This window comes from Rhinoderma darwinii, chromosome 11, assembly GCF_050947455.1.
Source record: "Rhinoderma darwinii isolate aRhiDar2 chromosome 11, aRhiDar2.hap1, whole genome shotgun sequence".
NCBI classification, from domain to species: Eukaryota; Metazoa; Chordata; class Amphibia; order Anura; family Rhinodermatidae; genus Rhinoderma; species Rhinoderma darwinii.
This window is the reverse complement of record NC_134697.1, coordinates 30,286,647-30,300,243: the sequence shown is the minus strand read 5'-3', so window position 1 is coordinate 30,300,243 and position 13,597 is coordinate 30,286,647. Positions and strand designations below refer to the sequence as shown.

General features: G+C 41.1%; 1 protein-coding gene across 5 annotated transcripts in view; it reads right to left on the bottom strand.

The window, feature by feature from the left end:
• BLNK (B cell linker) overlaps positions 1-13,597 on the bottom strand; it is a 192,444-nt gene that overhangs the window by 20,938 nt on the left and 157,909 nt on the right. For 4 of the 5 annotated variants that reach the window (XM_075842395.1, XM_075842396.1, XM_075842397.1 and 1 more), the window contains 5 exons: positions 12,902-12,958; positions 6,165-6,217; positions 6,005-6,045; positions 2,524-2,668; positions 1,662-1,873 (listed from right to left, as the gene is read on the bottom strand). In XM_075842395.1, the coding sequence (XP_075698510.1) occupies positions 1,662-1,873; positions 2,524-2,668; positions 6,005-6,045; positions 6,165-6,217; positions 12,902-12,958 (508 nt within the window). The remainder of the gene's footprint in view (positions 1-1,661; positions 1,874-2,523; positions 2,669-6,004; positions 6,046-6,164; positions 6,218-12,901; positions 12,959-13,597) is intronic. The other variant, XM_075842399.1, reaches the window with a different exon arrangement.

The following is a 13,597-nucleotide window of genomic DNA, read 5'->3' as shown; positions in this document are numbered from 1 at the left end:
CAGCCACTGGCTCTCAGGCTCAAGATGCAGTGGCAGATTACAAAAAAAGAGAGTGAATACCCAGGGCTCTGGGGCACCCATGTCTCCAGAGGCCCTATCAGCCCCTGAAATGCACTAGAACAGAGCAGAAATTTGTTTCCATAGACCAGTCAGGCAGCGGGCTGCGCATGCAGGCACGCATTATTCATAGGGCAAATAGGTGCACCTGCAGCGGGTCCCCTGACGGCAACACCACTTTCTGGGAAGTGGCCAGTGAAGCATTGGTTCAAAACAAAGATGTGCCGCTTTTTGTACAGCCTCCAATGTAATAGAGGGAGTTCCCTAAAGGGCATGACTGCATATAAAGACGTCCAAAAAATATGATCCTAATTTCCCCCATAGTCATAGGGTTTGTTATGGGGCATAGAAGCTGAGGGGACTGTGTGGTGCAACATGCCCCATATACACTGGCTCAGGCAAACACTGTGGACCCACTTTTCCCAAAGCAAAGCCAAACTACATGGGTGCCCAAATTCCCCCATTCCGCCAGTGCTGCTGTTAAAACCCAGGGGGGGGGGGGGGGGGCGGGGTTAAAGCCTTAAGAATCCTGAATTGTGAGAAGTTTATTGCTACGGATTCCAATACAACCCATACACAAACTCATAATTTAGTGTATTTTTAAAAAAATAAAAAAAAGTTGATTGAATATCCAAAATAATGGTATGATTATCTGAGTACTGACTTCTGGCATAAGCCTGACTTTGCCTCCTGATTGGAAATACTGTACCTGACACTACCCACCTAGATATGACCCCAGATCTGTTTGACCGCAAAACGATTCAAACCCGCCATCTGCAGCCTGACCGTCTGTTGGAAACTATCCTGGGGACCAGGACCTGGGAATCCTACTGGCAAAGTCCATACCCCCTTGCAGAGTTTAAGATTGAAGAACAGTGGATTCCATAAACTCTGCACCCCAGGTTACAACCAAATAACAGTCCCACTCATTTATTGTTCCTGTCGGCTGCCAAACGACTCCTGTGCTGTTCGCAACTTCTTCTCCAACAAGTCTGCATTGTGTCACTGAAGTCTGTTCCTGCTACGCTATAATACTCCGCTTCACAGTCTTTGAGACGTCATTTAAGTTTAGTCTACGCTAGCCGGGAACTGGCATCCAGATAAGCTTTTGGGCTTATAGTCCAATACTGAGTATTACAGAGAGGGATGTTGGCCGCACAGGTATAAGCAGTGGCCGACATCACGTTATGCTGTCAGACTCTGGGAATGTTTTACGTATTTTCCAAGACTGATAAACCACAATCCCAATTAAGTCATTAACTGCGAGTTTAACGGTTTTTCAGAGGCAGAGATGAAAACTTTCTGCCACCTAGCAGAGAAAATATGTCAAGCTGTGGGAGAATCTCTGTCTTGGACATGGTTGCATATATTTTTAATCTTGCAGTAATCTTCCAATTGTATAATCACAGATTATCTCCTGCCTATAGCAAGGTCACCAAGCAACCCTGCGCTAAACATGGCCCTAGAAAAAAAAAATATTTAAAAGACTACTGGCTGTAACAGATAAAAAATAAAAAAAAATTGGGGTTTTGTGCATCATCCCGTTTATTTTTCACAATTATCTTAGAAAATTGTACTCGTTGTTAAGCTCAAAAGCCTTTTACCTCATCATCACAGTCCTGTTGCGGTAGGCTTGCTGGCTTTCTGAAGATTTGTGATGGTGGCAATGACATAGGTTGAAGTCTGGGAGAGGGCATTGGCTTGTTTTCTGTATGTAATCGGCTGGTAACTGGGGGCAAATGTTGGTGGTGCTTTGGAAATAACGGTTTTGGTGGTTGCTTCATATGCATGTTCATTGGTTCTGTTTTTGGTTTATCTGTTGATAAAAGATGTAAAACAAAAGTAATTCATCTAAAAAAAAAATAGAAGAAGTTTAGCTGCTGTACTGTAAGTAAACTATAATAAGAAAAAAAACTAAGATCCTACCAACAGAACACTGTGACCAGTAAAAGTCCTTAAAGTGGTAATTACATCAACTCAATTTTATAATTTCATAGATACGGACCATGAGAAGATCACATTGGTTTAGCCGGTGATCTTGGACCACCACCGGTGGACGTTTAAGTCCCAGAGAACTACTTTAAACTTCATTGGCAGTGCTCTGAGCTTACGGTTCCTGACAATTGTAATGGATTTTGTTCTACAGAGCCCTCATTCTGGAAAACCGAGGCGGTCCATAATTACAGACTTCCTCAATGTCGCTTTCTCACATGGATCTGCAGTCATGGGAGAAACAAAGTATAACCTCCTTCATTTCTAGGTTTTTAAAAATCAGGTCCTAAATAACAACTGTGTGGTCCTCACCAACGTCTATAAACAAATAGTCTCTAGTGACAAAAAAACAACAGATTTCAAAATTTAGAAACCAGGAGGGAACAAAATTACCTTCGTATAAGCACCATAAAGCAAACATTATGTAATATTAAAGAATAACCTCTCATCAAAACATTTCCTCATTGAAAATACCTGCATATCCATTGGTCCCCGCCATAATCTTAAATGATGGCGTTACATGATTTTCATTCGGTGGAGGCTCGTAGTTGTCATCTTCTATAGGGACCACATAAGTTTCTGTATCCAAATGCTCATCGGGGCTATCATAGTCACTTCCCTTTGTTAAAGATAAAAAATACCCATAACATTTCAAATTCAGAAGATGCAAATGCAGAAATCTATCACGTCAGTAAGAAGCGTACCAACGCAAACACAAGTCAGGACATTCCGGAAAAATATTTTTTAATATAACACCTCAATATTCTGGCAACTCTGATAGTTAAGAAATAAAACAAAAAGTCAACAATAATATTAATCTAAATGGCATCTATTACAAATAGTAAAAGTCATTGTATGAAACTCCAAGGTGTGGTCATACACTGAAAATACTGTTCTAGCATAAGGCTTGGTTTGTGCTGCAATCTTATTCCTAAATCTTTTTTTTTTTTTTACCAGTTAGGGACTGTGTTCCATAAATGTCTAGCATACGGTCCTGGTCTTTAAACCCGCATCACTGTAAATGTACGGGTTTAACCCCTTTTTGACAAGCAATGGATATATCTGTCATGAGCAGGTGCTAGTTCCCATATCATGATGGATATATCAGTCACTCGAATTTTGTAGGTACTGCTAGTGTACCGATAAGATCAGCTGCAGGAGCACAGCTGTTACACATACCCATGGGCCTGCCGCAACTACCATACTTGCCAACTGTCCTGAATATACAGAGACAGTCCTGGCAAATTACTGTCCTGGGACTTGTCCCGGTAACTGCTACATTAAATTGTATCTGCATCCTCAGGACACCGATACAGTTGAATACTATGACAAAGCAGGAAACTTTCCGCTTCCTGCTCTGCCATTCAGTCCTCCTGGAGCGAAATCCCCGGCCAAAGCGTCGCTGACGCCTTGCTGTGGATTCCACTGCAAGAGGTGCCATTTGATGTCACTGACCTTATATGGAAGTCACGGCTGTCTCTATAAGCGGAAATCCCGGCCAGAGTGTCAGCAACGCTTTTGCCGGGGATTCCGGGGCTCCAGGTGTTGCCTATGACTTCCCTGTCCATAGAAGGGCAATGACGTCAGGGGCACCTCCTGCAGCAGAATCACTGGCCAGAGCATTACTGATGCCTAGCTGGGAATTCCTCTCATAGAGGGAGCCACAATGGCCCTATCTATGTAGGTAAGGGGTGTGTGGCATCTACAGAGGGCACTGTGGCACTATCTACAGGGTGGCCATGTGGAACTATCTACAGGGCACACTGTGGCATGATTATCTACAGGGAGCAGTATGTGGCAATATCTACTGGGGGTGGTGTGGAGCACCATCTACAAGGGGCACCGAGTGTGGCAAGATCTTCGCTGGTTTTTACGCTACCAGTTGTGGTCAGCACAGATCGCCTAGCACTACTAATTAAGTGAGACATCACCTGCTTGTAAACAACCAGATAACCAGTAGTTGTCCGCCAAACTAGTTTTAGTAATAGTTCGTTTTTTTGTATGCATAAATTCTGGAAAGCCACGCCCACTAGCCACACCCAAACACCACACCCTCATAAGACACCTACCAAAGACACCACACCCTAAGTGTCCCTGGAAAAATGTCATGTTGGCAACTATGAACTGCCATCATCAAAGACGACTCAGATTTGCCAGTTTGACCCCTTAGATGCTTCGGTCAATAGCAGCCGTGGCATCTAAGCAGAGACGGACATACCATTGGTGCATCTGCACAGGGGCCCAGTTGGTAGGGGAACCACTGCCACCTTAAAAGCAGCTTTGTACTATATTGGATTGCATGTATGAACTGAACTATTGACAACGGCTCAGAATTTATGATAAATTGTTACAGAGACAGGACGGCAGGGTTTTCTTTGAAGAGCTAATGGAGAGGAAGGGGCCCACATACTTTTTTTGCACAGGGGCACTCTGTTGTTTACGTCCGCCACTGCATCTAAGGTGTTTGACAAAGGGTGGTGACTCACTCTGTCAGCCCAGGGCCTAATAAATGCCCCCAGGTCTGTCATTAATTACTGCCAGAGGCACGGCCTTATAGGTTGCCTGTCCATGATATACAAGTGATCAAAGAATCGCTGCTTCTAGTTGCCTATTGGGACAAAAAAAGCAAACAGTAAAATGGAGTTTAACCCCTTAAGAACACAGCCTGTTTTGGCCTTAAAGAGGCTCTGTCACCAGATTCTCAAATCCCTATCTCCTATTGCATGTGATCGGCGCTGCAATGTAGATAACAGTAACGTTTTTTGTTTTTTTTAAAACATTCATTTTTGGCCAAGTTATGAGCTATTTTATATCTATGCAAATGAGCTTTGAAATGGACAATTGGGCGTTTTTCTTTCGTTATGTACAACTGGGCGTGTATTGTGTTTTTAACTGGGCGTGTTTACGTGTATGACGCTGACCAATCAGTGACCAGTCAGCGTCATACACTCCTCTCCATTCATTTACACAGCAGCGATGTGCAGCCGCATACACAGAGATTAACGTTAATCAAGTGTCCTGATAATGAATACACATGAAATCCAGCCTGGACGTCATGTGTATTCAGAATCCTGACACTTCTGAATCTTTTACACATTAACGTTACTGAAGTGTTTAGACAGTGAATAGACGTTCCCTCCAGCCAGGACGGGATGCGGGATGTCTATTCACAATCCCGACACTTCGGTAACGTTTGTGTGGTACTTACAGCAGAGAATATATATATATATATATATATATATATATATTTATTTTTTTTAATTTACACCAACCTAAACAGCAGCCACAGTCTGCCTCGACTACCCGAGACTATTAATCTTTTATATACAAACGACCACAACCTATTTTAACACTTTTAGTATGAATTTGGAACTTTTTTTTTAATATAGGTTAAAAAGTTTTTTACTTTTTGTATACTCTGGATAAAAATAAATATTACTATGAAAAGGGCATGAAAAAAGCAAAACAAAAAAACTACCCTAGGTGTTTGCCGAAGACAGATGTGTGCAAAATCGCTAAAAAAAGTGTCTGGTCGTTTAGGAACAAAACAGTGTTGGTCACAGGACTGTAATGTGAACTGTGAAGTTACAGGAAACTAAAACGTGCTACCGCAGACTAGATAGGCGCACCAGGAAATTGTAAAAAATCTTTTAAAAAAGTAAAAAAAAAAAAAAAAAAGGCACTGTGGGCCATGATTGGCTGCTGTGGTCACATGGTGCTGGATCGTACATGTTATCACAGTGGGATGACAACATTAGGGGAGCCCAGTGACTACAAAACTTTCATTTGGAACTGATAGAAAGCTGTTTTTAGTGGTTACAACTCAAATGCTTGTATATGCTTTTTACAACATCATGTGCCAGCACATTAAAGTTTTTACAAGTCTGAAAAGTGTAAATAAACAAAAAAAAAAAAAAAAAAAAAAAAAAAAAAAATTTAAAAAAAGAAATCTTACAAATTCGTCTAACCACTCGTCATCCTCTCCACCTGTTGGACCTGGAGATAAAAACCAAATAAAGTTATACCAAGAATAGAGAAAACATTCTAAGCTTTCATGGTTTACCTGGATAAAGAATAAAATAAAAAAATAAAAAAATAGTAAAATTTGGTTTCACCTGTCTGGTAGTCTCTACTTGGTACAGTTGGTGGAGCTGGTTTGCTTTTTAAGCTGCAAAAAGACAAAAATTAAAAACAGCAGTTACAGTAAAAGGGAAAACCAGCAAATTGAGCACAAGAACATAGAAAAGCTGGATTATATGGTTTAACCAGACTGCCCGACATGTGTTACAGACAATGCAAAGCACATTTAATATGCGGTTAGTATCAGAGTACAAGAGGTTGATAAAGGAAAGAGGGTGCGATTATTAAATTGCAGACAGTGGAGTAGTAATAGTGGCACTAGGTAAAAACGAAATTAAAGAAATTTTTTTAAATGCTACAGGGTTCATAATAAATGTCTATTGCAACATATTGTACTATGAAGAAACTCTATAGCAGGATGGACCAATCACAATTTCCCTGATTAGACATTGATAGATATCCTACGGGGGATGAAATTACACGCGGTAAATTGCAAAAAAATCCATCATTCCATTTACATTGTATTCTGTGTGGACCGGAAGTCAATCTCTCTATACATTTCTAGGAGATGTTCGAAGGGAGTTTCCTCAAAATATATAAAGAGACTGACTTCCGGTCCACACAGAAGACATTGTAGGATTTGGATAGTCAGGGTGTGGGTCATGTGATGACGGTGAAAGAGAATTACATGCACTCTTTTTTACCTGATTTACTTTACAAAACAGAGGCAAAGATAAAAAGACATGGTGGACATGGGGTGGGGGCTTCTTTTTTTTTTAGATGCCTGCCTTTATTTTCCGCAATACAAAATTATTATTGGTAGTACTATACGTAGACTACATTTACAACGATCCCTGTCCCTATTGGAACTCACATTCTAAATATCCTTTTGTTATGTACGCAGTACACAGCAGGGAATGCAAAAAAATTATGCAAATAACATACAGACTTCATGCAGAAGTTGCCTGCTCGAAGGAATTTGTCAACCATGGGGCCATGGTGCACCCCAAAAACGGTAGGTGGAATTATACAGAACTTAACACTGCAGCCGACTATTTAAAATGGATCTATAGTCCATAATCATACGTTGTTCCCTATCACTGTGTTCTGCTCTCTTCTCCCTCTTGTAGCTGGCTTCAGGAAGAAGCTCATTTACAGCAGCAATTTTTAGTATGTATAATTTTGTCATAGGGTCACCGATTGGTTACTCATAAAAATTACTGCCATCATGCATTTCCCTGTTCCTTCTTCCCCCTCCTCTCTTAGGGTCTTCCTGTTGTAAAATTGAATGACCTGATCAATTTCCTAACAAAACTATAGTATTTTAACCCATTAATACTGCACGTGTTTTGGACCTACTTTTAGTTTCTTCATTGTCGCATCTGAAGAGCCATAACTTTTCTAATTTTCTGTGGATGTAGCTATATGGGGGTTGGTTTTTTGTGGGACAAATTGCCTTTTTCAATTAAACCATTGAATTTAATGATTAGCTTTTGTAAAAAAATAATAAAAAATAGTTTTTTTGGGTAATGGAGGAAAAACAAAAAACAAACAAAACTACAAAAAAACAAAAAACAAACAGCAGTTCCACTATTGTGTTTTTGTTTTACTTCTTTGTATAAAACGAATTTGTGTGTGCATTCCGAGATTCATAACTTTATTTTTCCATCAACTTAGTAGTAAGACAGGTTGTTTTTTTGCAGAACAGGTTGAAGTTTTTATTGGTACTATTTTGGGTACATAATTAGATTTTTTTAAAGAATTGGGCTCACAGTAAAAATGGCAATTTAACTTTATTTTACAGGCCATTAAAATTGCGGCAATAGCAAATATTTTTTTGGGGCAAAACTATTTCATAAAATTAAAAACAAAGAATATATATTTTTTTAAATTGTGTTTTAAAGAATTATTGCCTGTTCATGTTATGACAGGCAAAGTATTAGGCAGACGCTACTGACAGACCCAGCTGCCATATTAAGGAGTCGATGGGGACCCATGGAGAGATACCGTCGATGCTGCAGGTGCTATGGACCACGGCATCTAAGGGGTTAAACGATCGAAGACCAACTTTGGGCACCGGGATTCTACAGTGCTACAATCTTCTTCTGAAGTGCCGCCGGGGAAAAGGCAGCACATCAAAAGGAGTCCTCCAAACAGCTGCTGTAAAAACACTTCCACGGCAGTTGTTAAGGGGTTAAGAGGGATGTCGTGTTAATTTTTTTTTACCCAGAGAGACTCCTGGGTCCCAGGTAGTGGCTTTTCTCATAGAGACATCTGAAATTTTGGATTTCTCCAGTGCGGAGTCTTCCAAGTTCTATTAGCTCCTGCCTCTCTGGTCTTGATTGGTCCCACACTTTTGGCTTAGTATAAAGTCTAGCCCTTGCACTTCATGTTTGCCAGAGTATTAAGCTTCCTGCCTATAGTCTAGTTCCTTGCTGCTTCTCTAAAAACTGTTGCTGCTCATCTGTGTACCCAATTTGAACTGTTTCCTGACCACGTCTCCGCTTCATGCTACAACCTGTTAGGCTGGGTTGACACAACTTATTTTCAGGCGTATACGAGGCGTTTTACACCTGAAAACACGGCTCCAATACGTCGGCAAACATATGCCCATTCATTTCAATGGGTTTGCCGATGTACTGTGCCGATGACCTGTAATTTTACACGTCGCTGTCAAAAGACGGCGCGTAAAATAACAGCCTCGTCAAAGTGCAGGACACTTCTTGGGACATAATTTGAGCCGTTTTTCATTGACTTCAATGAAGAACCGCTCCAAATTACGTCCGTAATGGACGCCTCGCAAAACGCGAGTACATGCAATTACATCTGAAATTCAGGAGCGGTTTTCTCCTGAAAACAGCTTCGTAATTTCAGCCGTAATTGACGTTATCGTGTGCACAGACCCTTACTGCTTCTCTGTGTACCGATCCTGGACTGCTACTACGCTGGCTATTAGCGCCCTCCTGCCTGATAGTGTCAGCCACTGGACTCTGAATCTGTTACAGGCCTTGACACCAGTCATATGAATAAACATTATGTACAATTATGATTACTATTTGCCATCTGTGAGTAGTGTCATCTTAAGAATCTATCCAGTCAAGGAAATCCACTTAGATCTAAACATACCAACAGTCCAAATCATTTTCCTGTCCTGAGGGTTTGTTACAATGTGTCAGTAGAAGTAAAGTGATCAGCCTGGAATTCAGGATGTTTAGCTCAGAGAATTGCTTCGTCTTGACACATTGTAAGAAACCCTTAGCTGTAAAAAGTATTCAGTCTGTGAATTTCATTCATTAACTGAAAGCAAATTTAGGTTCTTGATAATGGTGAAACGTAAATTTATTTTTTTTTATGTAAAAGTGGTTGAATAAGATTATAAAAAGGTATGTTTTTTCCAGATTTTTTCTAATCTCAGTAAAAAAACCTTTATGCCTGGACAACCTTTTTACTATTGTATCCGAAGGGATATCTGTATAAGATTTATTCTGACAGAATTTAGGCGTAGATTTTGCCAGCGATGAAGTGAATTGGGTATTTTATGCCTAAATAACATGCTCTGTAAAATGTGTGCAGAATAATAAAAGCTGAATAGCCGCAAAATCGCATTGCATTACAAAATGCAAATCTGCACCATGTGAACATAGCCTTAGCCGTTTCTCTTGGTGTATAGCCCCGATGCATTATATGACATCACAAGTTTTTCTAGTCTTGTCCAGTAGGTAAATAAAGTGTAGGGCGTGGTCTTCTGGCAGTAATTTATAGGCTGTAATGCACATTCTGTGTAGGGACTCAGACTTTCCCTTAACCATCCATATCCTAGCGTGAAAATGTTGAATATTCCTATGTAGGGTGCAGAAGTCAACATAAGTTTCTGTTCTTCAAAAATGACAATTTGACAGTTATGACTATTTCCTTGTATTCCTTACGTTATCCTCTATAGTCTGTGTACCCTGTGTAAGTCTTCTATTTCATGCATTCAGATGGACATCCAGAAACAAAATTCATCTTAAAGAGGACCTGTCACTAGGTCATATAAGTGGAACTAGTTACCTGACCTGATTAGCACTGTCTCCCCGATTACAGCGTTTTTTTTTTTTTTCTAGACCCCCCTGTTCCAGAGATATGGCCCACTGTTGTGTTGGCTCCCTCTATGCTACTTTTCTGTAGTTAGCCAATGGGGTGAAGCTACCCTCCCTGCTCTGATGCGGACCAATCAGCACTAAGCAGCTTGAGGGTAGTTCTCACCCGGTTGGCAAACTACAGCAACTTAGCATATATGGAGCCAACACAACAGTGGGCCATTTTCTATAACATGCCAGGCATTGAACACACGGGTATACAGGATTATGACTTTTGTAGCGCAAATAAATTCCAAAATATTTCCTGAGCTACATGGAATAAATGAGTGAAGAAAAAGGTTCTGTAGACATCCAGGTGATAGGTGATGTTGTGCTTCTATGTTTGTGGGACTATAAAAAAATAAATAAAATAGAGAGCGACTGCTGAATTTGTGAAGGGGACAGTAGTTCCTACTACCTCCACACATCCACTTGAAACTTGGGGGGAGTGCATACTGGATGTAAAATATTGGGCTCCACTCTGATTGGCTGAGAGAGATCAAATGAGGTTACAATCTTTTTCACGTCAACAGTCAGTCAATGAGCCTCTCCATGAACTCTGCATAGCCAATTAGCGAGGTGGGGGCATTCATCCATCCACTTGCATAGTGTTACTGTAATGACGGGGTAAGGAAACAAACAAGTGAGCCCTAATCTACCCGCCACTCAGTCCCTGCCTACTTTCAACGACCCGCCCTAGGCGACGGGGTACAACTGGGCGACGGTCCCTATGCTCAATAAGTGCCCAACAGACAAGGGTACACAAAAGCAAGGGAAAAGGGGCAGTTGCCCACGGAAACACCGCGAGCAACAAGAGTGGTGAATGAGCCGAGTCAACCCAGGAGTGTACGAGGTACCAAACGCAGAGCAGGAGAGTAGTGAACAAGCTGAGTCAAACCAGGAGTATACGAGGTACCAAACGCAGAGCAGGAGAGTAGTCAGTAAGCCAGGGTCGATATGAAGCAGGGTCAAATGGACAAAGAAGCTGCAGCAAGGCCAGGAAACAAAACAAGAATCACAAGCAAGGAGGAACAGGAAAGGCAGGTATAAATAGACAGAGGGCGGGAGCTAGCTCCGTCTGGCCAGGCTGTGATAGGCTCTCCCACTCCTAAGCCTGCCATCCTGAGTGGTGGAAGATGGAGTCAGTCTCACAGACATAGAAGCAGGTGAAGGCTGATTACCTATGGGCGTGGATACAGACTCTGTGCCTGGCAGATCCTTAAAGCTGGATTCACACGAACGTGGCGGTGAAGTTCGGTTCGGTTGTCCGGGTTCGCTCTTCTCAAAGACACTCCGTTTGGATGTTTGTAAACAGAAAAGTACGTGGTGCTTTTCTGTTTACATTCATCCTTTTGACAGCTGTTGCGCAAATCACGCAGTTCGCACGGAAGTGCTTCCATGCAGCATGCGTGGTTTTCACGCACCCATTGACTTCAATGGGTGCGTGATGCGTGCAAAACGCCGAAAGAACGGACGACATGTCGTGACTTTTTTTCAGCGGACTCACGCTGAGGAAAAATCACAGACATGTCTGCATGGCCCCATAGACACATATAGGTTTGTGCAACGCGCGTGCAAATCACGCGCGTTGCACGGACGTTTTTCCCGTTCGTCTGAATAAAGCCTAACAGTTACTAGGACTTCTCTAGATATAGCGAACTGCCAGAGTGATAAACCAAGGTCTCTCAGTTCAATGATTCTGTACTGGCACGTCGACGAACAGGAGGCATCGCACAATCATCCCACACCACTTGATCTGATTTTTAAAGGTTTTTATGGGGCTTAAAAATTTTGCTTACAATCTGGCTTTTATGATTCCCACATGCCACAGATTGGAGCTAGGTGCTTGAAAATGTGATCATTTGCATATCTTAGCGACATCACCTTCCTCGATTTACATTACTTTGCAGCTTGCCCTTCTTGGTGTTGAAATTTCAATACAATATTGAGGAGTGTATCAATAGTGTAACATGTTATTTGTAGATCAACCCATAGGAAGTAGACCCTAGTGACAAGTGATTAGCTCACAAGTCAGCTCCAAACGGGGTTAACGTTTTCTGTACATTTGGGGACCATTATTGTGTCAGAGCCTGGGCCCACAGTAGGATCTACTGGTACTCTGGTCAGCCAGTCCGACCATCATTCTATAGCTTAAAAGCTGTTGAAACTATTCATATCTTTTGTAATGCATAACGGATTTCCATACACATTAAACTTCTTATTTTGTGTGGTGCCAGTTTACCTGAAATACTATGTTTGTGCTTGGACATGAACAATGAGTTCAACGGCCTACATAAGGGTGAGGGGACGCCATAGCAAAATAGCCCCCCTCCTGGATTATAATCACTCTATTACACCACTTCACCCAGAGAAAGTGCGCATTCTTCATCCTTTTCTTCCCATGCCTTGTAGAAGCGAAGGGCATCATAGGGCATTTCCTAACAATGTTAGCCCTGTTCTATGCAGGAGGCTAACCTTACCCAGAGCCGACATTTCTCTTGGCCCAATAGCAGGAGGCTATATGGTATGTACACTCTTAAATGAAATTGTTTTAGTGCACGTCTCCCTCACAAACAAGACGCAACACAAAAAAAAGCAGAGAAGGTAAATTAATCAAAGTGCAGATTGAAACATGCAAGGATTGATTTCCATACCGATCCCACGTATCTTTCCCAGTTTTACAAATTAACGCCACCTGATCGTTTTGGAACCTAAACATTGAGGGACAGAGACAGAACTTACACCCATAGACTGTAGAATTATGAATCACATTCTACCAAAAGTAAAAGATTACAATCAAAAAGGAACAGGGCTTGCCAAACTCCTTTGTTTTTTTTCCTGGGTAATAAATCATGGACAATCAACATTTTTTTACGGACAAATGGAAAATAAAAAAATGAATCATGAAGATTGTAAGTGACATATAGTATGTCTGTAGCTCAGAATACCAATATAAATAGTGAACTGTAGAATAATGATAATTACAGTCTCAACCTGCACTAGATCCTCCAGTTAAAAAAAAAAAAAATCAAAGTCGTATTAATTTTTTATTTTGAACACTGAACAGTCTTCTTTTTAATGGACTACACATGAATTTAAGGAGTGTTGGCAACCCTGTTGATGAAAAGCTTGTTGCTGAGAAAATCAGCATCTCTTAAAGTGTACATTTACCTTTGAACACCATTGTACAATTGACATATAGAAAAGATTTATGTAAAAATTTACACCACATAGCCTAGTTTCAAATTACAGTCACAATTCTGCTTTTTACAGAGCTCAGATGTCTAAGCATCTCCTGCTTCTTCTTTTCAACAAGTTTTATTGAGTTTTTTCAACAAGGTAAGGAAATA